This window comes from Engystomops pustulosus, chromosome 6 (genome assembly GCF_040894005.1).
Source record: "Engystomops pustulosus chromosome 6, aEngPut4.maternal, whole genome shotgun sequence".
NCBI classification, from domain to species: Eukaryota; Metazoa; Chordata; class Amphibia; order Anura; family Leptodactylidae; genus Engystomops; species Engystomops pustulosus.
This window is the reverse complement of record NC_092416.1, coordinates 67,796,497-67,821,200: the sequence shown is the minus strand read 5'-3', so window position 1 is coordinate 67,821,200 and position 24,704 is coordinate 67,796,497. Positions and strand designations below refer to the sequence as shown.

General features: G+C 41.9%; 1 protein-coding gene across 1 annotated transcript; it reads right to left on the bottom strand.

The window, feature by feature from the left end:
- Positions 1-408: 408 nt before the first annotated feature.
- On the bottom strand, positions 409-22,957 carry LOC140065934 (nicotinamide N-methyltransferase-like). The gene is made up of 3 exons (XM_072113493.1): positions 22,793-22,957; positions 1,423-1,630; positions 409-832 (listed from the first exon to the last, which is right to left on the bottom strand). Exons 1-3 carry the CDS (start codon positions 22,941-22,943, stop codon positions 409-411), a joined length of 783 nt encoding a protein of 260 aa, XP_071969594.1. The 5' UTR covers positions 22,944-22,957.
- Positions 22,958-24,704: the final 1,747 nt, after the last annotated feature.

Sequence of the window (24,704 nt, the reverse complement as noted above, 5' to 3'; positions counted from 1 at the left end):
TAGTTATAATGTTATATGTCTGAGTCTAAAACTTTAAGAAAAAAGAATTAAAAAAAAAAAGTCACTCCTCTCAGGCAGCGCATGACTATCTCTGCTCATCTACACATGACTTTGGAGGAGATATTTGAAAAGTATTCTAGAAAGGACATTTAATACCCGACACAACGATGGTTGTATTTTAATGGGGTAAAACCTGATGTCAAAGAACCTTTAAACTATGCAGTTGTAGTCCACTGCAGCACTCAAATAGTTAGCAACCACAATCGGTAATAGCAACGATTGATACAGATCACGTGTCTATTGTATAAAACAGCAGACACTTGATCTGCATGGAGGGGGCTCACTCTCCCTTTCGGTTAATGACAACACATCATACATGTTTTTAGGCAGGTTAAATTTTACTTAGATTTACATTTTTTTGTGAGCTACAATGAATATGAGGGCATTATAGTCAACTAGATCATTTACATTTGTTCTCTTTTTAACCTCACAGGAATCAATTGCAAAACCTGCTCCATCTAGAGCTTTGCTAACAAAATACTCATCATATTTGAACAAATGTAGCCGCTCTTTCCCGACTGTTAAGTATGTTGTACCTAAAGCTCCCATTAATATGAGATGTCCTCCAGGTTTTAGTAACTTGGAGAACTTCCTGAGATATCGGATGTAGTCATCTTGGTCTTTGCAGATAGCGTCTAGGAGCCAAACACTGATGATACAATCTGCTGGTGGAAATTTTATTGGTTCGGTTATATTTTCTTTCTCAAGATTACATTTTATAACATGTTGGAGCGCTGATCTCACTTTTCCTTCTTTATCATTTAACTGGTCACTGAAAGACATGAGAGGAATGAGAATAGTTATTTTCAAGGCATAAAATCTTACTTGGTAGCAGTAGTGTGCTCTGGAATATTGGCTTTTAGTACAGATGGACAGAATCATATTTAAGAAACTTACACTGTGCCCTTTAACCAATATATTACCATATTTTTTGGACTATAAGGCTCACAAAAAACCTGTTGACTTTCTCAGGAATCAAAGGTGCACCTTATAGTCCAGTGTACCTTATATATAAACCATACTTGTAGACAACAGCTCGCTTGAACTGTGCACAGGTCTGCCACCTGCTGGTCATTCATCCTTATAATCAGGTGCGCCTTATAATCCGGTGCCCCTTATCTATGAACCTAGATATTTTAGCAGGCATTTATTGATGGTGCGCCTTAAAACCCGGTGCACCTTATAGTCCGAAAAAAATGGTATATTAACAAATATTTCTGTGATTGGATAATTTTTGAAAATGATTAGAAAAATAAAATACTAAATACTAAAAAAAATTATAGATCTTTATTCTTTCTATTCAACAGTAGGAAAACCTACAGTGCCAATGGATTTAACCTAATACTTGGATAAATACTTCACCTTTTCCCTTCTATGTCTACATGAATTTGTGCAGCATGTCCCCACTGAAATGCTCCTGTACGAGTGTCCACCCATCTCTTCAGCTCCAGGATACATCGGTCTTGCAGCTTAAGTACTATTGTATGTTTGAAAAATTCACATGCCGAGTACAGATGATGAATAATTGAACCAATGCTGAGGTCTAACAAGATATCTCCTTTAATATGACCTGTAAAGAACAAACATAAATATTAAATAATATTATATGCTAAAACTGTCAAAAAGATTATAGATGAACAATGACATATTTCTATTGGGTAACACAAGACAGATATTAATTATTTTCCATTCAGGGCTACAGGGTTTAACACAGCAATATTAACTGTTAGGTCTTCTCTGTGTTAAAGATATTACACTGGACTCAGACACCATCTTACATATTGTCGGACATTTTAAAGATTTAGTATTCATTTCATATAACTTTGTGTAGTGATAACTAAGTTTGGGTGTTTCCCTCAGCAAACAAAGACTTAGTGCTCACTAGCACCACCTAGTGGAAGGTATCCAGGTGCACATCTGGACATTTGGTTTATGTGAAAACAGCCAATGGTTCTACACTCCTTTGTGTGCTTACATCCAATAGTGTTACATTTCCTGGGTGAGAACACCCAATTATAGTTGCTGCTTTTCTAATTACACGCCTTATGTAAAGTGCCTTATGGTTTTCTATAAATGTCAGTGTCTCAATAAACTTATCAGTCTTGTTGTTTGCTAACTTCCTGCAAGGACAGGTCTTGTCTTTTCTTTCAAGTTAGCCAAATTCCAGCGCTGGACACAGACTCATTTAATTCGGAACCCACTTTTGCAATGTGGACAAGGATGGTTAAAGCCTCGTGAATCAAAAGACCCTTATGGTCGTATCTCCCTGATATCTGTAATGTAAAAGAGGATGAAGTCTCTACTGAACAAGGAATTCTTTTAACATTACAATTACTTCTTAGTTTTACCATTCTCTTCTCTGCTCAAAAGACAAAAAACCATGAAGAAAAGTGTTAGTGTAAAGTAGTCTACATAAAACATTAGAGAAAAAAAGGTCAGGCCCAGAGAAGTTTTATGTAGGATGTTACTTCTAACACAAGTGATGAAAGAAGGCTCAAAAGACCAAAGTAACTTCTAGAGAAATAATTTGTATACCATATAAAGACTTTGATGGGTAATGACTGAGAGATAATAACTAGAGATGAGCGAGCACTAAAATGCTCGGGTGCTCGTTATTCGAGACAAACTTTTCCCGATGCTCGAGTGCTCGTCTCGAATAACGAGCCCCATTGAAGTCAATGGGAGACTCGAGCATTTTTCAAGGGGACCAAGGCTCTGCACAGGAAAGCTTGGCCAAACACCTGGAAACCTCAGAAAAGGATGGAAACACCACGGAAATGGACAGGAAACAGCAGGGGCAGCATGCATGGATGCCTCTGAGGCTGCTTAATAGCACCATTATGCCAAAATTATGGGCAACAGCATAGCCATGACAGAGTGACCAAATGAGGCTAGATAGCATCTAAAACATCCAATAATTGACCCTGACACTATAGGGGACGGCACGCAGCAGCGGCAGGCTAGAGAGTGGCATGGCAACATACCCCAAATGGACTCAGGCTTCAAACCAATTTAAAAAATTCCTTTTGGCGAGGATAACGTGTAGCACTGTATGTATCAGTATTTTGCCTGGTTAAGGCGGCAGAGAGGAATCAAAGGAGGTGAGCAAGAAGCGCTGAAATGATTTCCTATGTAAACAAAAGGTTGACGGTATATTTAGTCGATAACACAGCATGGTGGCGACACAGTGACCAAGTTCCATAACGTATCTGGTGAAACACCCGAAAAATTAGCCTGACACAGCTCGTTTGATAAGGGGATGACATGTGGAGGCAGCCATGGAGACGACTTCCATTAAGAGTGACAGTATGGGGCATCCATATTGCTTCTATGATTGAAACTTCAGGTCTCCAGTATGGCGGCGACAGATGCGCCGAGTTACATTATGTATCTGGTGAAACACCTGAAAATTCTGCCTGACACAGCTCGTTTAATAAGGGGATGATGTGCTGTATATCCTCTCGTACTCCAGCGTCTGGGTTATAGAGAGTTGAAAGTTGCGCATGGAGACATTGGTGGACGCTGTGGAGGATCGGGGAGGCAAAATGGACAGGAAACAGCAGGGGCAGCATGCATGGATGCCTCTGAGGCTGCCTAATCTTGGGATGGAGCTGGCGGTCCGCTGCCAGGCGAGCTTTCGCCTGTCCAAGCCCCTGTCTCTCGGCTCCTCCCCACCCAAAATGGGCCTGGGGGCCAGAAGCGTTTACTTTGAAAAAATTATAATGTCTGGGGTATAGAGAGTTGAAAGTTTCGCATGGAGACATTGGTGGACGCTGTGGAGGATCGTGGAGGCTTTCGCCTGTCCAAGCCCCTGTCTCTCGGCTCCTCCCCAAACAGCACTTCTAAGAACCTTTTGTATAAGATCAAGTGTAGTAGTGTTCTTATAAGTTTTGGTTATGGCGGGTGAGGGGAATGTAAACAGATGCGCAAGAAGTGCTGAAATAATATCGGTAAATGATAAAAGTGTGCCAGTATATTTTGTGGATAACACAGCAGGGTGGCGACAAAGTTACCAGGTTTGATGTGGGAGCCATGAAAACAACCCAAATTCTGCCTGACACAGCTTGTTTGCTAAGGGGACGATGTATGGAGGCAGCTATATGGACGACTTTGGGAGGCAGCCATGGAGATGACGTGTGGAGGTAGCAATGGAGACAACGTGTGGAGGCAGCTAAAAAGACGACGTGTAGAGGCTGCTATGGAGACAATTTAATTTGGAAAGTGCCTGTATGTGGCAGTCCAAAAAAGTTTTCAAACCACAGGAGCAGGTAGGTGGTCCTCCAGAAAAATTAAATAGATTGAGTGCCTGTATGTGGCAGTCCAAAAAAGTTTTCAAACCAGAGGAGCAGGTAGGTGGGTCACTGCCTGAGAAAAAGAACACTTAAAATATTAAATTTTAATTCAATCAATTTAAAAAAAGGGCCACTCTTCAGCCACTAGAAATTCAGTATATCAGGCATATTCAGTGTATGTATTGGGGATCGGGACTATGTTGCTACTCCCACTCACATATATCACCCCCTTTTTTTATTATTATTGTTTCCTAATTGACATACAACTGACTAAAAAATGTGTCACACACACGCAGTCATGGTTTAACCAGTTTAGGTCACTGCATACTGCTAACACACAGTCCACCAGTAGAGTGCTATTCACATTGACTATAACTTGCACTCTAACTAATCCTATGTTTGTCCTCCGCCTGACGCGTTTCTACACTCCCCAGCAGGGTAGTGTGTCATCAGAGGCTTAAAGGTAGAACCTATAGGATATCGCCGATACACAGAATCATATTTATGTGTGTATCGGCCGGCGTCACCCGGCACTATTGAGGCCGTAGACGCGCGCCGCAGATCGCGCGAAGTATAAAGGGTAAGCCACGCCCACAATGGGAGGAGCTACCTCCGGTAGTGGCCAATCGCGGCAGGACCCCAGAAGAGGGCTCGTCCCCTGATTGACAGATTGAGAAACCAGGGACATTGCAACTTCAGCAGTATCTGTAAGTATACCCCACAGTCGCCGATGCAAATAGCAATCCATTTAGTTGTGTTACCATGCCCAGGATTGTTTAATACATGCATGGCCCCCACATCGGATTGCATTAAATTCAACAAAAGAGTTATTTGAGGATCGTATTGCGGTTTCTATACTCCAAAAGATCTGGCAAATCCATGATGACAGAAAAAGTGTACGGTGAAAGGATCCATCATACAGTAAAGGATGTTCAATAAAAGGGATGGAACTAAGGTGGTATAGGCCAAGAGCACACTGAAAAGTAGAGGAAAGGAATATAGAGGTACCATCCATGAGGAGATGGAATGAGGTTACTCATGAAGATCATAAGAAACAGCTATAATTTATTAGATCATTGAGACCCAGGGGTTTCTCTGTGGCCAACACACAAATCCATCTCGCCTCGCGTTGGAGGAGGACACGATCAAAGTCCCCTCCACGCGCTGGAGCAGGTAGGTGGCCCTCCAGAAAAATTAAATAGATTGAATTCCTGTACAAGGCACTCCCAAAAATTGTTTAAAACAGAGGACCGGGTAGGTGCCCCTCCAGAAAAATTAAAAACAAAGAGTACTATAGCTAGAGCAAGTTGGCCCTGGCAAAAATAGCCAGTTTCCTCTGCTTTAGTGTACAAAGAGGAGGAGAAGGAGGAAAATGAGGAGGAGGAGTGGATAAATTATTCAGGTTGAGGTTCCTTCAACTAGTGGAGAATGGAAATCCTGAGAAATCCAGGCTTTATTCATCTTGATAAGCCTCAGCCTGTGTACGCTTATTGGTGATGATGCCACCAGCTGCACTGAAAACCCGCTCGGGCAACACGCTAGCGGCAGGGCAGGCAAGAACCTCCAAGGCGTACAGCGCCAGTTCGTGCCACATGTCCAGCTTTGAAACCCAGTAGTTGTAGGGAGCTGTGTGATCTTTTAGGACGATGGTATGGTCAGCTACATACTCCCTCACCATCTTTCTGTAAAGATCAGCCCTACTCTGCCGAGACTGGGGACAGGTGACAGTGTCTTGCTGGGGTGACATAAAACTGGCAAACGCCTTGTAAAGCATACTCCTGCCGGTGCTGGACAAGCTGCCTGCTCGCCTACTCTCCCTCGCTACTTGTCCCGCAGAAGTATGCCCTCTGCCGGTAGCGCTTTCAGAAGGGAAATACTGTTTCAGCTTGTGCACCAGGGCCTGCTGGTATTCATGCATTCTCACACTCCTTTCCTCTCCAGGGATGAGAGTGGAAAGATTTTGCTTGTACCGTGGGTCCAGGAGAGTGAATACCCAGTAATCGGTGCTGGAATAAATTCTTTGAATGCGAGGGTCACGGGATAGGCAGCCTAGCATGAAATCTGCCATATGCGCCAGAGTACCAAGCGCAAGAATTCACTCCCCTCACTGGCCTGACTCTCCATATCCTCCTCCTCCAACTCCTCTTCTTCTGCCCATACACGCTGAACAATGAAGGACTGAACAATGCTCCCCTCTTCTGTCTCCCCAACATTCTCCTCCTCTTCCTCCTCATCCTCCTCCACCTCCTCCGATATGCGCTGAGAAACAGACCTGAGGGTGCTTTGGCTATCAACAAGGGAATCTTCTTCCCCCGTCTCTTATGACGAGCGCAAAGCTTCCAACTTCATGCTGACCAGAGAGTTTTTCAACAGGCCAAGAAGCGGGATGGTGAGGCTGATGATGGCGGCATCGCCACTGACCATCTGTGTTGACTCCTCGAAGTTACTCAGCACCTGACAGATATCAGACATCCACGTCCACTCCTCATTGTAGACTTGAGGAAGCTGACTGACCTGACTACCAGTTCTGGAGGAAGTTGACATCTGGCAGTCTACAATCGCTCTGCGCTGCTGGTAAACTCTGGATAACATGGTTAATGTTGAATTCCACCTCGTGGGCACGTCGCACAACAGTCGGTGAGCGGGCAGTTGGAGGCGGCGCTGCACTGCCCTGAGAGTGGCAGCATCTGTGCTGGACTTCCTGAAATGCGCACAGATGCGGCGCACCTTTGTGAGCAAATCAGACAGATTGGGGTATGTCTTGAGGAACCGCTGAACTATGAGATTTAACAGGCATGGCACATGTGTCAGTCTGCCGAGTTGCAGAGCCGCCACCAGGTTACGGCCGTTGTCACACACAACCATTCAGCTTCAGGTTCAGCGGTGACAGCCACAGATCAGTCTGCGCCAGGATGCCCTGTAATAGCTCTTGGGCGGTGTGCCTTTTATCGCCTAGGCTCAGCAGTTTGAGCACCGCCTGCTGTCGCTTAACGACGGCATTGCTGCTGTGCCTAGAGCTACCGACTGATGGCGCCATGCCCACGGATGGTAATTCGGAGGAGGAGGTGGAGGAGGGGTGGGAGGAGGAGGAGGCATAGTAGGCCTGAGAGACCTGGAGCGAGGTAGGCCCCGCAATCCTCGGCATCGGCAGTATATGACCAGTCGCAGGGTCAGACTCGGTCCCTGCACCAACCCAATGTGCCGTCAGCGATATATAGTGGCCCTGCCTGGCAGCACTCGTCCACGTGTCCGTGGTCAGGTGGACCTTGTCAGAAACGGTGTTGGTCAGGGCACTGATGATGTTGTCTGACACATGCTGGTGCAGGGCTGGGACGGCACATCGGGAAAAGTAGTGGCGGCTGGGGACCGGATACCAAGGGGCGGCCGCCGCCTTGTGGTTGCGAAAGGCCTCAGTCTCTACTAGCCTATAGGGCAGCATCTCCAGGCTAAGTAATCTGGAGATGTGGATGTTGAGGGCTTGGGCGTGTGGGTGGGTTGCACTATACTTCCTTTTGAGCTCCAGCGTCTGGGGTATGGAGAGCTGAACGCTGCGCATGGAGACATTGGTGGATGCTATGGAGGATCGTGGAGGCGAAGATGTGGTTTTCGCACGGGAGGTGTCTGGGCTGGGGTCCTGGGCAGGGGGCTGACTAGCAGAGGCAGCAGATGACACAGGGGAAGGAGCCGTGGTGTGCCCGGCCGGAGGTGAATGGGATTGGTGCCATTGAGTGGGGTTTTTAGCATTCATATGCCTGTGCATACTGGTGGTAGATAAGCTAGTAGTGGTGGAACCCCTGCTGATCCTGGTGTGGCACAGGTTGCACACCACAATCCATTGGTCATCCGGTGTTTCTTTAAAGAACCTCCAGACTTCTGAAAATCGAGCCCTCGCCACGGGAGCTTTACTACGTGAAACATTTGGCGCTGATGCACCAGCCCTGGCCCTGACTCTCCTTCTGGCCCCACCACTGCCTCTTCCAACCTGTTCTGGTATAGGACTCACCTCCGTCTCAGAAGCACTGTGTTCACCCAGCCTATCAACCCAGCTTGGGTCTGTCACCTCATCATCCTCTGATCCCTCAGTCTGCTCCCCCCTCGGACTTCCTGCCCTGACAACAACTTCACCACTGTCTGACAACCGTGTCTCCTCATTTTCCGACACCTCTTCACACACTTCTTCCACTACGTCAACAATGTCATCATCACCCACAGACTGCGACCGGTGGAAAACCTGGGCATCGGAAAAGAGCTCAGCAGCAACCGGACAAGTGGTTTGTGACTGTGGGAAGGGTCCAGAAAACAGTTCCTCAGAGTATGCCGGTTCAAATGCCAAATTTTCCTGGGAGGGGGCAGACTGGGGGGAAGGAGGCTGAGGTGGAGGAGCTGGAGGAGTGCTGATTTCGGTGACATGGTTGGACTGTGTGGAAGACTGACTGGTGGACAAATGGCTAGAAGCATTGTCCGCAATCCATGACATCACCTGTTCGCACTGTTCTGGCCTCAACAGTGCTCTACCACGAGTCCCAGTAACTTGAGACATGAACCTAGGGAGTGTAGCTCTGCGGCGTTCCCCTGCTCCCTCATCAGCAGGTGGTGTCTCACCCCGCCCAGTACCACGGCCTCTGACCCCTGCAGTAGTTGGACGCCCACGTCCACGCCCTCGTCCTCCACCCCTAGCCCTTGGGTTCAACATTTTCAAAATTAAAGTGTAAACTGTAAATTTGTTTGGATTTTTTTTTTTTTTTTTTTGTTTTTTGTGTTTTTTTTTTTTTACAAAACGATGCTATCCTATTGCTATTGCTAGTTTCTAACCTACACTGACAGCACACAATTGGATTTTGTGCTGTGCCTGATGACTTTGAGTTATAAAAAAAAATAAAAGTAAAAAAAAAAATCAGCAGACTGTGCCTAATTCAATCAAACCCCTAATAAATTGTCCCACTTAGCTGTTTGAGATGTGTGCGTCACTAAGAGCTAAATAGAACGTTCCCAAGTCTCTCTGCAAATTCCTCACAATATGGTACTAGCTCCACTACTAGTGCCAGCAAGGCCAGCCACAAGCAAATTAACCAAAAATAAAATATATAACGCTATTGTAGCCCTGTTGGGTTCTCGTATGGCTAGTTTCTAGCCTACACTGACAGCACACTGCTGTGCCTGTGCCTGATGACTTTGAGTTATAAAAAAAAATAAAAGTAAAAAAAAAATCAGCAGACTGTGCCTAATTCAATCAAACCCCTAATAAATTGTCACACTTAGGTGTTTGAGATGTGTGGGTCACTAAGAGCTAAATAGAACGTTCCCAAATCTCTCTGCAAATTCCTCACAATATGGTACTAGCTGCACTACTAGTGCCAGCAAGGCCAGCCACAAGCAAATCAACCAAAAATAAAATATATAACGCTATTGTAGCCCTAAGAAGGCCTTTTGGGGTCTCATAAGGCTAGTTTCTAACCTACACTGACAGCACAAAACTGGATTTTGTGCTGTGCCTGATGACTTTGAGTTATAAAAAAAAATAAAAGTAAAAAAAAAAATCAGCAGACTGTGCCTAATTCAATCAAACCCCTAATAAATTGTCACACTTAGGTGTTTGAGATGTGTGTGTCACTAAGAGCTAAATAGAACGTTTCCAAGTCTCTCTGCAAATTCCTCACAATATGGTACTAGCTGCACTACTAGTGCCAGCAAGGCCAGCCACAAGCAAATCAACCAGAAATAAAATATATAACGCTATTCTAGCCCTAACAAGGGCTGTTGGGTTCTTGTAGAATCACTCCTGCCTAACAGTAAGCTAATAGAACACCCTAACGCTATCCCAGCAGCAGCAACTCTCTCCCTAACGGCATCCAGACAGAGAATGATCCGAGCAGCGCGGGCAGGGGCTAGTCTATTCCAGGGTCACCTGATCAGGCCAGCCAACCACTGCTATCGACGTGTAAGGGTACCTCGTCATGCTGGGTGGAGTGCAGAGTCTCCTGGCTTGTGATTGGCTCTGACATTTTCTCGAGCAGGCGAAATACTCGTCCGAGAAACGAGCAGTTACGAGTACGCTAATGCTTTTTTGATCAGATATTGTGAGTAGTGATGAGCAGTTTGGGTCTCTAACCCATGGAACTGGAGACTGAACAAGTGTTGCTGGATTTTGGTCTATGTTTGGGATAAAGAGCACTATGACTATGATTGGTTGAGCTGAACACCTGTTAACCCCTTAACGCTCTGCGCCGTAGCTCTACGGCACAGAGGTGCAGGGAATGTGTGAAGAGGGCTCACGGGCTGAGTCCTCTTCATACAAGGGTGGTGGTTGTTGCATATTGCAGCAAACCCTCACCGCTAATAACCGCGGTCAGTGCTTGCACTGATCGCGGCTATTAACCTTTCCGTTGCTGCCCGCAAAGTTGGCTCATTGTAATGAATGACCTGCAAAAATGCCATAAATTGCAATACAGAAGTATTGCAGTATATGGTAGGAACGATCTGACCATCTAAGGTTAATGTACCCTAGATGGTCTAAGAAATAGTGAAAAAAAAAAAAGAAAAAAAATTTATAAAATATTAAAGATTCAAATCACCCCCCTTTCCCTAGAACTGATATAAAACATAATAAACAGTAAAATTCACAAACATATTAGGTATCAATGTGTCCCAAAATGGCTGATCTATCAAAATATAAAAACGGTTACGGCCCGGTGGTGACCTCCGAGACGAGAAATGGCGCCCAAATGTCTGAAATGCGACTTTTACATCACATATAAAATGGAATAAAAAGTGATCAAAATGTCACACAGACCTCAACATGGTAGCAATGAAAACGTCGGCTCATTTCGCAAAAAATGACACCTCCCCCAGCTCCATACCCCAAAGTATAAAAAAGTTATTAGCATCAGAAGATGGCAAAACATTTTTTTTCTTTTTTGTACACATTCGTTTAATTTTTGAAAATTAAATATTAAAACGCATTTGGTAGCACCGTGTTCATACCAAACCAAAGAATAAAGAGGTGTTATTTGGAGCGCACAGTCAAAGTCGTAAAAACTGAGCCCACAAGAACGTGACATTTTTTTTTTCAATTCTTCCACATTTGGAATTTTTTTTCAGCTTTGCAGTACACGGCATGTTAAAATAAATAACATTACGCAAAAGTAAAATTTGTTATGCACAAAATAAGCCCTCACACAGGTTTGTACATGTAAAAATGAAAAAGTTATGGATTTTTGAAGGTGGAGAGCGAGAAATGAGTGAAAAAACCCTGCGTCCTTAAGGGGTTAATATAGCAGGGTTACATGCACAGATGCCATTACACCTAGGAAATAGATGAATTGGCTGCTGTTATTGGGGACAAGTGGAAATCAGAAATAATTGCCCCTTTTATGACACTCTGCAGTACTGCATTACACTACTCATAGGCTGCTATATTGCAGGGATATTCTTACTGCTTATAAGGAGTATACAGCAATACATGAAAAGACCAGACAGATATAATAGCAGTTAATGTATTATCCAACCTTAAAGGTACTGCCTCTGTAGTTTTCATAAATCATAAATCATCATTACTCATACATTTATTGTTGCTTTTGTCAGTATATAGTATCCAGTAAAATCTTGATTGTAAAATTGCTCTTGTCAGTGAAAAGCACACACTAATATGTAAGTAAAAAAGGTGCTGTTGTCAGTGAATAGCGATTAGTGATAACTGGATTGTAAATTTGCTTCTGTCACTGAATAGCATTCCGTAATAACTTTATTGTAAAGTTGTTCCTGTCATTGAATAGTGAACACTAATAGGTAGATCATAAAGGTGCTGTTGTCAGCTAATAACGCACAGTAATATCTAGATTGTAAAGTCACTCCTGTCAGTGAAACGCGTGCACTAATATGTATGTCATAGAGGTGCTCTTGTCAGCGAATAGCGCTTAGTAATACCTAGATTGTAAAATTGCTCCTTTCAGTGACTAGCAGACACTAATAGGTAAATCATAAAGGCAGTTACCGTATTTTTCGGCCTATAAGGCGCACCAAAAATCATTTAATTTTTGCAGAAATCAAAGGTGCGCCTTATAGGCCAGTGCGCCTTATATATGAACTTATACAGAAATGTACTACAGACTAGATGTACTGTACATTTACCAGTGTTTAATAGCTCCATCCCCAGAAATTTCCTGCACCTTCCCACACAGTATACAGGGTCCCTAGCTCCTGAAGTGCCCTGGCACCACAACTAACATTGTGCCCATCCTGCCCTCCCCTAGCACGGAGAGACCGGAGCTGCCATAGTGCCGACCACGAGGCAATCATCATCATCATCAGTAAACAATCCCCCATACCTGACAGCCCTGTAACAGGGGAAAGAGAAGGAGCCACAGGTAACCCCACAGGAATAACACCCTGCCTGAGGAGGGAAGGAGAAGAGGCAGAGGGAGACCACTTAACCCCTGCTGCAGCCATACCTCTGAGATCAGAGCTCTCTGACACGCTGAAGACAAGTTTCCCGGGAAGTGTAGCTGGCTTGAACTGTGCACAGGTCTGCCACCTGCTGGTCATTTTTAGGTACTGCATTTGATCCTGCGCCTTATACTCCAGTGCGCCTTATATATGAACCTAGATGTCTTAGCAGGCATTTATTAGAGGTGCGCCTTATACTCCAGTGCGCCTTATAGGCCGAAAAAAAATATGGTAATAGTGCACATTAAGATTGTAAAGTTGCTCTTGTCAGTGAATAGCGTGAACTAATATGTATAACATAAAGGTGTTCTTGTCAGTGAATAGCGCTTAGTGATACTTAGATTGTAAAGTTGCTCCTTTCAGTGAATAGAATGCACCAACAGGTAGATCATTATTATGCTGTTGTTAGTAAGTAACACACACCAATGGGTAGATCATGCAGTAATACATAGATTATAGCACACATTAATATGTAGATTATAAAGGTGATGTCACTGAATAGTGTGCAGTAACCACTTGATTGTAAAGGTGCTTTAGTGCAGTAATACCTATATCTAATGTTTGCATGCCATTTTCTGTGCTGGAATTTTAATTATCGGTGAGCATTAATAATCATTCAGTTTTGCAATAAGTTTATCATATAGCTAATTTTTGGTTACTACACGGTCAAACAATCAAGCAACATCCACAATACAGAGCTATTCAGTAAATCAATGACATAGCTTGTATCCATCGCTTTTTCCATCATTTGTAAAAACAGATTGGGCCATTGAGTAGTGGTCATCCTCGATTGAGATCTTAGCAAATTTACGCTGAATATATAGGGTACAAAATAACACACCAACATTTTTAGGGAAACTGCATTGAATAATGCATGTGGAATCTGTATTCTCCATCTGCATCCACTACTGAGACCTCATCTTCCCACAAAAGTTGTTTGGCATCTGGAACTTCATGTTTGCAACTAGACAAGGGCAGGATAATGGCCCATTGAACCTCAGCCCACTGAATCAATACGCATTTGTAACCTAATGCCAAACTATAGGATCCATTGGGGCAGATTTACTTACCCGGTCCGTTCGCGATCCAGCGGCGCGTTCTCTGCGGTGGATTCGGGTCCGTCCAGGATTCATTAAGGCAGTTCCTCTGACATCCACCAGGTGGCGCTGCTGCGCTGAAGAGCCACGGAACGCGCTCAAGTTCACTGGCCTATTCCTAGTGAAGGTAAGTGCAAGCTCCGCGACACTTTTTTCTTTTTTAAATGCAGCGGTTTTTCCGAATCCGTCGGGTTTTCGTTCGGCCAGGCCCCCCTATTTCCATCGCGTGCATGCCAGCGCCGATGCACCAAAATCCGATCGTGTGCGCCAAAATCCCGCGGCAATACAGGGAATAACGGAAATATTCGGGTAACACGTCGGGAAAACACGCATCGGGCCCTTAGTAAATGACCACCATTGTCTGTCAGCTGTTATGGCAGCTACCATGGATAGCAACGGATCACAGCCTTGCTTTTGTGATGAGTGGGTTTGTTGAAATTTGAGTTTGACGAGTTCCGCTGAACATCAGGAAAAAATTTGGTTAAGGTTCTTGGCTTAATCCCCAACTTGGACATGAACTCCACTGAGAACAATGGGGACTTGAATTTAACACCCAAAAATGGCTGTAAAATGGTGGTAGAAAGGGATAGGGAGCTGCATAATGGGGTTAATAGCAGTACAGTTGCCCTCACAAAAAATAACTGGGGAAATGACTATAATAGTTATATTTAAAAATTAAACACCTACTCTCTTGTGTGTACATATGACATAACACGCTGCAATAAATTGCACCAATATGCACATACAAGCATAAAAACCTGTAGAGGTCCTTTATTATCAATGTTCACACCTTACTCCTCATATGCCCATAATACGGTCGATATTATAATAGAAAAGATAAATCTTACCCATATGTGGAATGGTGATTGGGACCGTATCCCATACCTTAAACTGACTTGTTTGGGCCAGTGGGTCCCTTGTCCTATCTGTTGGGGGAAGGGCTAGGTGCAAATGCACTGCTACTTAGTCCTAAACACCCAAGTAAACTGTCCCTATCTTTACATTCGCACCTCCCTTCCCTGACGTGTTTCAACCAACTCTGTATCATCGAAGGGAAAAAGCAGGGGTGCCCAGCCTAGGGGTATCAAAAGGGATAGAGTGCCATTCCCATGCGGCTCACATCAAGAACCGGTCCATTGCACAGGTAGGTATGCAGCATGGTCACACGGTCTGTGTAGCATATACATGAATTATCAAGTTTAATGTGCGGGACAGGGGTGCAAGTGAGAGTTTGGGTATATGGGGTCCCATACCAAAGTTTGCACTACAGCCCAAAAGCGTCTTGTTATGCCACTACTTATGACGTTACATGGAGCGACGATCTAAGCCAAAGTGACAGCGCCCACGTGCAGCTTTGGCAGTGGCAATCAAATGGTTAACACTCGCGAGCATTGATCGCGGCTGTTTTTCGTGGGTGTTTGCTGCAATATGCAGTGAACACCCACATTGTATGGAGAGGGCCCAGCCCTTGAGCCCTTTTCATACACCTGCAACCCATAGGTGATGTACCATTATGTCAACTGTCACTAAGGGATTTAAAATAATAAAGCTTGTGTTATTATATTAAGGAAATATACACATTTACATGTCCAAGTGTGCATATTCTACTCATTTCTCCTAGCAAACTGCCAAATAACAGTAAAATAGTTTTAAGTAATGATACAGCGACATAAAAAGGGCAACAACTACTATTTAAGAGAGCAATTGTCAACATCTGCACAGCACGTCAGCTGACCAGCATACCTCTATCATCTAATCGCAATTTTGTACACATCAATTTTGCTCAGATCAATACAGGCCAGCCCCCAGTTACATACAAGATAGGTTCACATAGGTTTGTTCTAAAGTTGAATTTGTATGTAAGTATAAAATTTATATTTTATAATTGTAGATCAAGACAAAACATTTTTTTGCCCCAGTGATAATTGGAGTTTCAACATTTTTTGCTGTAATATAACCAAAGATTATCAATAAAGCTTAATTACAGACACCTTACAGTACAGCTGATTATTGCATTCTGGGACGATAGTGAAGCATTCAGAGAGCTTCACCAGTGGTCACAATCGGCCCAGGAGTCTGTCTTTAACTATGGGTCGTCTGTAAGTTGGGTGTCCTTAAGTAGGGGACCGCCTGTATAGGAAATTTATAGTACCTATTTAACAAGGTGTGTTTTAAAATTTAGCTTTTAATATTAAAACGAAAAAGGGAAAGGGAGGTGATTTTTGTGACTTTAAAAACGCAACCCATATGGGTAGAAGCAAGGTCTAGAGTGCTGATAAGCACAAAAAATGTAGCATTCATTACCTAAATCACAGGGAAATACTCCTGAGTCTTCTTTTGCATAATGACTTTCACACATGCGGTACGTCTTAGCCTCTGGCCCTAACGACTTATAGGTTGCACATGCTTGAAGTCTTAGTGCTAATTACTCAGCATCCTCGGAGTATCTGCGCCGGCACGTAGAATTCTGAGGTATTAACCATTGGGTGTTTGTGCAAAGTCTCCTATCCTGCCATTAGGTAGACTGCACTTGTGTACATACTTACAATTATTTTCTCACCTCCCTCAAAGTGCCCGCATCGAAACTTATTGGGGCTTTTATTATTTGACTTTTGCTAGGGTTTTGGCAGACTTTTTTCTTTGCACGCCATATTTATCATGTGTTAGTGCCACAATTTAGTTTCTTTTCAGACATGCCTTAATCATATAGTGTTAGAGCATTGGATCTTTTAGATCGCTTAAACTTGAAAATTTAATCTTAAAATGTTCAGTCACTCTACTATATAGTGCATGCTTTGTCACATTGAAGCCTCTGTATTTAATATTCTGAGATAAAGCATGCATACATTTTAAATTTCCAATTCTTATGAATCTATAGAGGATTCTCAGGGACCTTGTCACCAAGATTTCTTGTCCTATGAAAAAGTAAAGGTGTTTAACACAAATTTGTGCTGCTATAAAGGCAAACAATTATAGTCTCTGCTTATCGATATTCTATCTGTGCTCTACAATATTATTATTCCTACAATCATGTAATTTCTTAACAGAAGTACTTAGAATTTATGGAGGAAGCAAATTCCCTTCTACATAAAAGAAAGTCTAATTAAAACTACTTAACCCTGAGATATGATGAATTTAGTCGCCGCCAGAAATACTTCTACATACACATGGGATCAGTTTTAACTAATAAGGGGGGAACTGCTTGTAGCCATATGGGTTGTCCCCATTTCTTCTATAAATTATATTAAGATTAAAATATTACTGTGATGAAGCATGGAAAGTTTCTCACATACTACACTACAGAAAAGGTGCAAAAGTAAAACCCTCATTACGGTCTTTCACAATTGAAGGGCTTTTCCTATTTAGGCAAATAAATGTCATTGTTTGCATAATGCAAAAGTAATACAATTTTACAATATACTTTCTTTATCCATTCCTCACAGTTTTCTAGATATCTGATTACTTCCAGTGGACATAAATGGTCACACAGGTACATGACTCGTTATATCATGCGGCTCTGATTACTCTCTTTGATACTAACGAGCCGTGCACCTGTGAGATATATATATATATATATATATATATATATATGTATATATATATATATATATATAATGATTATCATTGTGATACAACATTACTTCAAAATCTAAAACACATAAAAACCAATAAATAAACATATATATATATATGGCTAGGCAGGCACACTGAGCACTGAGTGTGAGTTGTGCTCACTGGGGCCCTGGCTGTTGCATCTTCTTTACTAAAACCATATGTATTCTAAAAACCACCAGTCTTACAATATAGACAAATCTTGCAATATACACCAGTCCAAAGAGAATGTCCACCCTCACTGGTGTGTAGCTTCTAGTGACAAAGCTGACTTGTTGGTGAGAACTCACTTATATATGGTGAAGGTACTATTTTTCAATTAACCCCTTAAGGACGTAGCCATTTTGTAGCTTAAGGCTCAGCCTCATTTTTTGGATTGTGATTTTGGCGTCGCTTTATCTGGTTATAACATTTGAACGCTGTTACTTATTAAAGCGATTCAAAGACTGTTTTTTTCCCCACATGTTGTGCTTCATTTTAGTGGTAAATGTCGGATGATAAGTTTTGTGTTTATTTACAAAAAAAGAAAAAATTATGAATTTTTGGAACAATTTGCCATTTTCAAAATTCTAAATCACTGCGTTTTCAGGCAGATCGATTTCCCACCTAAATAAATTGCTGAATAACATCTCCCATGTGTCTACTCTACATTTTCATAATTTTTGAAATGTCTGAATAATTTATTTTGATGTCACGCGGCTTACAAATCGAAGATTTTCCGCAGTTTCAGAATTGACCATTTTGGGGATAAATACCGTTTTGAAGGAAATTTTACATATTTAACATCAAAAACCCACTAAATTTTCAACCCATTTTCAAATCTGCACCCCTAAAACTATCAGAAACAGCTTTATGGATGATTGTTTACCCCTTGAGATCTTCATAGTAATTGAATCAAAATAGAGGTGAAAATTAGAATGGTCAAATTGTGCCGGTTATATGTTCATTTAGCCCTAAAATTTATACATTTCCAAAAGATAAAAAGAGAACATCTACCATAAAATTTTTTCAGAAATTTCTCCCGATTACAGAGACCCCCCACATGTGGCCGTTACTTGTTTTATGGGCGCACAGCGAGGCGCAGAAGGGAAGAAGCGCCCTGTAACTGCCAGGATTTTAGTTTTCTCGTTGCCTCCTTTTGTAGGCTATAACATTTTTGCTTTTTCCTTATTGGGGCCATTTGATGGATTTTATTTGCGGGATGAGATGCTTTTTCCAGTGTTACAATTTTGGGGTTGGTATCACCTATTGTTGAAAATTTTGGAATTTGTTTTTGAGGGCAGGAGTAGAAAAGCATCAATTCTGTACTAGATTTTTGACTTTTTTTTCGTGTTCACCGTTTAGCCTAATAATCATGTTATCTTTATTCTATGGGTCGATACGATTGCGGGGATACCAGACTTGAATATATTTTCTTACGTTTTACTAAATTTGTCAAATAAAACCCTAATGTGGGGAAAAATCTATCATTTTTGCATTGCCGTCTTCCAAGTGACATAACATTTTTACTTTCTTGGCTATGGAGCTGGTTGATGACTTGTTTTATTGCATTTTTTGTAAGATTGAATAAGTAAAAATGATAATTTTTGGCGGGTTTTTAACAGTTTTTTATGACGTTCATCATGTGGGTTCAATAATGATTTACTTTTATTCTATGGGTTGTTACAGATGCGTTGATACTATATATGTGGGGTTTGTGTTATGACTTAGACTTTTTTTTTGGGTTATATGACTCTTTATATGTTATGGGGCTTATGTGCATTTTTATTGATTTATTACTTCAGTTTTTATTGAATAACATTTTTTTTTACTTTTTCACTATTTCCACCATGGCACATGAACAAGCAATCATCTGATCTCATGATCAGTAAAGACTACCACTTAATGGCCATTATCCTCCAGTAAATGTCACCATTCTTCAAATGCCTACTTAAAGGAATAAAATAGTCACAATAAAATAGCAGCAAACGGTCGCCATGACAGCCTCAGGTCTTCTGAGGACTTGAGGCTGTCCTGTTTCAACCCATTCATTACAATGTGCAATTTGTACATTTTAATGAATGAGTATTATGACAGTATGAGTAGTAGGCAGTATATGGTATGTATGGTAGTATATGGTAGGTAGTATATGGTTAAAGTACCCTAGGAAATCTGAAAAATAGTAAAAATAAAAATAAAAAAGTTTTAAAAAAATTATAATTAAAAAACCATGAAAATAAAAAATCATCCCCCTTTCCCTAGAACTGATATAAATATAAATAAACAGTAAAAATCATAAACACATCAGTTATTGCCGCGTTCGAAAATTGACGATCTATCAAATTATAATAAAGTTTTTTTCACTGTGTTTAACCCCGTAACGGAAAATAGCTCCCAAAGTCGAAAATGGCACTTTTTTTGCCATTTTGAAAAATATTAAAAATGTATTAGCGCCAGAAGATAGAAAAATAAAAAAATGTATATTTTGTACAGGAGGTTTTAATTTTTGTAAATGTATGAAAACATTATAAAACCTATACAAATTTGGTATCCTGTGATCGTACCAACCCAAAGAATAAAGTAGACATGTAATTTGAGGTGCACAGTGAAAGCCGTAAAATCCAAGCCCACAAGAAAACGTCGCAAATGTGTTTTTTCACCATTTTCACTGCCTTTGGATTTTTCCCCCCACTTCCCAGTACACAGCATGGAATATTAACCGGTTAAGGACCGGGCCCTTTCCTGTTTTTTCATGTCCATTTTTCACTCCCCACCTTCAAAAATCTATAACTTTTTTATTTTTACACGTAAAGAGCTGTGTGACGGCTTATTTTCTGCGTAACAAATTGCACTTCATAATGATGGTATTAAATATTCTATGCCATGTACTCGGAAACGGGAAAAAAATTCCAAATGCAATGAAAATGGTGAAAAAACGCATTTGCACCATTTTCTTGTGGGCTTGGATATTACGTATTTCACTGAGCGCCCCAAATGACATATCTACTTTATTCTGTGGGTCGGTACGATTAAGGAGATACCAAATTTGTATAGGTTTTATAATGTTTTCATACATTTACAAAAATTAAAACCTCCTGTACAAAAATAATTTTTTTGATTTTGCCAACTTCTGGCGCTAATAACTTTTTTATACTTTGGTGTACGGAGCTGTGGGTGATGTAATTTTTTGCGAAATTTGATAATATTTTCAATTATATTATTTTTAGGACTGTACGACCTTTTGATCACTTTTTATAGATTTTTTTAGATTTTTCAAAATGGCAAAAAAGTGCCATTTTCGACTTTGGGCGCTATTTTCCGTTACGGGGTTAAACGCATTGAAAAACCGTTATCATATTTTGATAGATCGGGCATTTTCGGACGCGTCGATACCTAATGTGTTTATGATTTTTACTGTTTATTTATATTTATGTCAGTTCTAGGGAAAGGGGGGTGATTTGAAATTTTAGGTTTTTTTATTATAATTTTTTTTTTAAACTTTTTTTTTTTTATTTATACTATTTTTCAGACTCCCTAGGGTACTTTAACCCTAGGTTGTCTGATCGATCCTATCATATACTGCCATACTACAGTATGGCAGTATATGGGGATTTTCTTCCTCATTCATTACAATGTGCTATCAGCACATTGTAATGAAGGGGTTAAAACGAAATAGCCTCGGGTCTTCGGAAGACCCGAGGCTACCATGGAGACGGATCGCCGCCCCCCGATGACGTCACGGGGAGCGGCGATCCCAGTTAAGATGGCGGCACCCATGCGCCGCTATCTGTTTGAGGCTGCCGGCAGCCCACGCTGTAAAAACACCCGCGATCGGTGCTAGATGTTACCGGTAAGCCTTTGCTGCAATATGGAGAGGGCTCAGCCCGTGAGCCCTCTCCATGCAGCGCGACGCGACCGCCACCGTGAATACACGGCGGGCGGTCGCGAACCGGTTAAATACCATCTCTATGAAGTGCAATTTGTTACACAGAAAACAAGCCCTCACAGAGCTCTTTATGTGTAAAAATAATAAAGTTATAGATTTTTGAAGGTGGGAAGTTAAAACTGGAAATTAAAAAACAAAAAAGGGCCTGATCGTTAAGGGGTTAATAAGGAGGCTCCATATGTGTAACATTATGGTGAATATAGGGTAATGGAAGACCTTTTGCCTATGTTCATCATTTAGTTTCAGTTATTCTCATCTATAGCAGAAGAAGATAACAGGACAAATGTGAACTGGACGTTATATGGCATATTCCTTGGATATGCTGTCACTTTACATAAGGATATGACATCTTCACAAACAATGGTACATCCACACTTAACTAAAATGCTGCAGAAGAATTTCACAAAACTCCTGTGTAGAAAAACAGCAGCATTTTACAGTAGAAATAATACAGTTTCTCAGAAATGTAGAAATAAAATCTGCACAATAACTTTTCAGAGATTGACCAACAATATAGAGCATAAACGTCAGAACGTCAATTATGTGTGGTGTATTTGGACAACGGAAAGCAAAGGGTGACATTTGTGACAAATCCGTAGCATTTCCACAAAGGAATCAGCAATTAACCCAGACCAATGTGAATCTGCACCTGCATTCCCTTCGTTCAGGCTGTGCTATTCTATTGATATTGGTTGCTTATGCAAGGATACATGATGTTTCAGAGATGTGTATCTGGAGGTGCGGCAGTTGGTGAGATAATTATTATATTATAAATATTAAGGTTCTTCAGCAGCTGATATGTATATTACAACGATCTTCAGCAGCTGATATGTATATTACAACGATCTTCAGCAGCTAGAGTGTGTATTGTGTAGCTGTATATGCTGTTTTGTGGCACTTAAGCTTTGTGTTATAAGGTTTTGCAGTAGCTAAGATATGTTGTATTATGTTCTGCATTTTAAAAAGGCTGAGGTGTGTATTGTGATATTCTGCAGCAACTTAGCTTTACACTGCCCTTGTAAACAATCATTCACATGCTACATAGAAATTAGAAAACAAGTTCCCCAGCAGGCAACGCGGCACCTCTGCTACACTTAGTTAAAATAAGTTCCTTTCCAAGGCATGTTTGGGAAGATTTAAAAATACATACACAATGCTGTTTGAAGTGTTGGCTGATTCTGAATTTAAAAGCTAAGAAAAAGTTGAGAAAACCTATTTTTTCTCTCCTTTCTTCTCCTCAACATGAGTAAATGGTATAGCGTCTGCCATTATATAAAAGTGGTAAGGATAAAAGTAACTGAATTCTATAATGTATAAAAATATTATGCAAAATACTTAAATCAACTAAACATATAAATACATACCAAATTTGAAAGTTTTTGTTAGATTTTCAATGGGAAATATCAATGAATCTTCTCCAAAATCCACCTCAGATTTATCTGAAAAGTAACTGTCCAGAACCTGCCTAGTATCACAGCCATGAACATGGTAGAGCTTATGTGTGCTAGAATCCATCTTGTATGCTAGAAAGATTCACCCTCTCTACACTGGTGCTGGAGGTCTTCATATAGTTACCAGGAATCAGTTTAGAATTTGTGTTACTAAGAATCACCTGACACATCATGAGTTCACAACTTCATTGAATCATGTGTTATAATAATTTACATTACATTATGTACCTTTTGATTTTCAGTGCCTGTTGATCCATATAGAAGAAAGGGATAGAGAAAGCAAAGAGAACGAATTGAGCTTCTAAATCAGGGGTCAGGAACCTTTTTGGCTGAGAGAGCCATGAACGCCACATATTTTAAAATGGTATTCCATAAGAGCCGTACCATATGCACATGCCCCCCAGTAGATAGGTAGCCCCAGTGTCATCTAGGTATCGGATCGCAGGCACACCTGTGCCCCTCTTCGTGGCGGCGCCCCTTTCCGAGCTCACTCAACTCTCCACGCTCTGGCACTTTCAGATTTAGAGGGCCAGCGCGCCGCTGATTGGCGCTACCCAATTCCCGGGTTCCTTTAAAGACCCAGCATTCTCCGCCAGATCTTAGTGCTTCATGCCTATGAGCAAGCTTTCCTTACCAAGTGTTGACCTCCCATTGTGACCCCGGACCTGTTCCTGATTCTGCTCCAAGACCAGGTGCCACTGAGATTCCGGTCCCAGGTGTCTGCTTACATCATTGTCCACGGTGGTCCAGGGGGTTCACTACTCCAAATCCAGCACATACCCCCAATAGATAGGTAGCTACAGCACATACTTCCAGTAAATAGGTAGCCACAGCACATGCCTCCAGTAGATAGGTAGCTGCAGCACATACTCCCAGTAAAAAGGTAGCCACAGCACATGCCCCCAAGTAAATAGGAAGCCACAGCATATGCCTCCCAGTAGATAGGTAGCCCCAGCACATATCCCCAGTAGATAGGTAGCCCAAGCACATGCCCCCCAAGTAAATAGGTAGCCACAGCATATGCCCCCAAGTAATTAGGTAGCCACAGAACATGCCCCCCAGTAGATAGATAGCCACAGCACATGCCCCCAAGTAGACAGGTAGCCCCAGAACATACCCCCAGTAGATAGATAGCCACAGCACATGCCCCCAAGTAGATAGGTAGCCACAACACATGCCCCCCCAGTATATAGGTAGCCACAGCACATGCCCCCCAGAAGATAGGTAGCCACAGCACATACTTCCAGTAGATAGGTAGTCACAGCAAAAAAAAAAAAAGAATGTTCACTTACCAGCGCTCCCTCCAGCCAGCTTCTCATCACTCCCACACTCTTCTCTTAGACGATGGCCGCGATGGTACCTTGGTCGTACAAAGGATGTAGGCAGCGGTAGCATCGCTGCCTGTGTCCAGTGATCAGTCTAAGAGACACAGCAGCCATCACTATTTATTAAAGATCTGTCTGAGAGCCAGATGCTGCCAACAAAAGAGCCACATCTGGCTCCCGAGCCAAAGGTTCCCTACCCCTGTTATAAATGAAGTTCACATAGTATCATATTATATAAGGTTGAAAAAAGACTCAAGTTTATCAATTCAACCAATAGAATTAAACAAATGTTTTATCCCCATAACCCGTGATATTTTTTCTCTCCAGAAAGACATCCAGGCCCATCTTGAACATGTACATGTAGTCCAATATAACAACCTCCTGCGGCAGAGAGTTCCATACTCTCACTGCTCTTACAGTAAAGAACCTTTGTCTATGTTGATGGTAGAATCACCTCTCCTCTAGGCGTAGAGGATGCCCCCTTGTCCTGGTCACAGGCC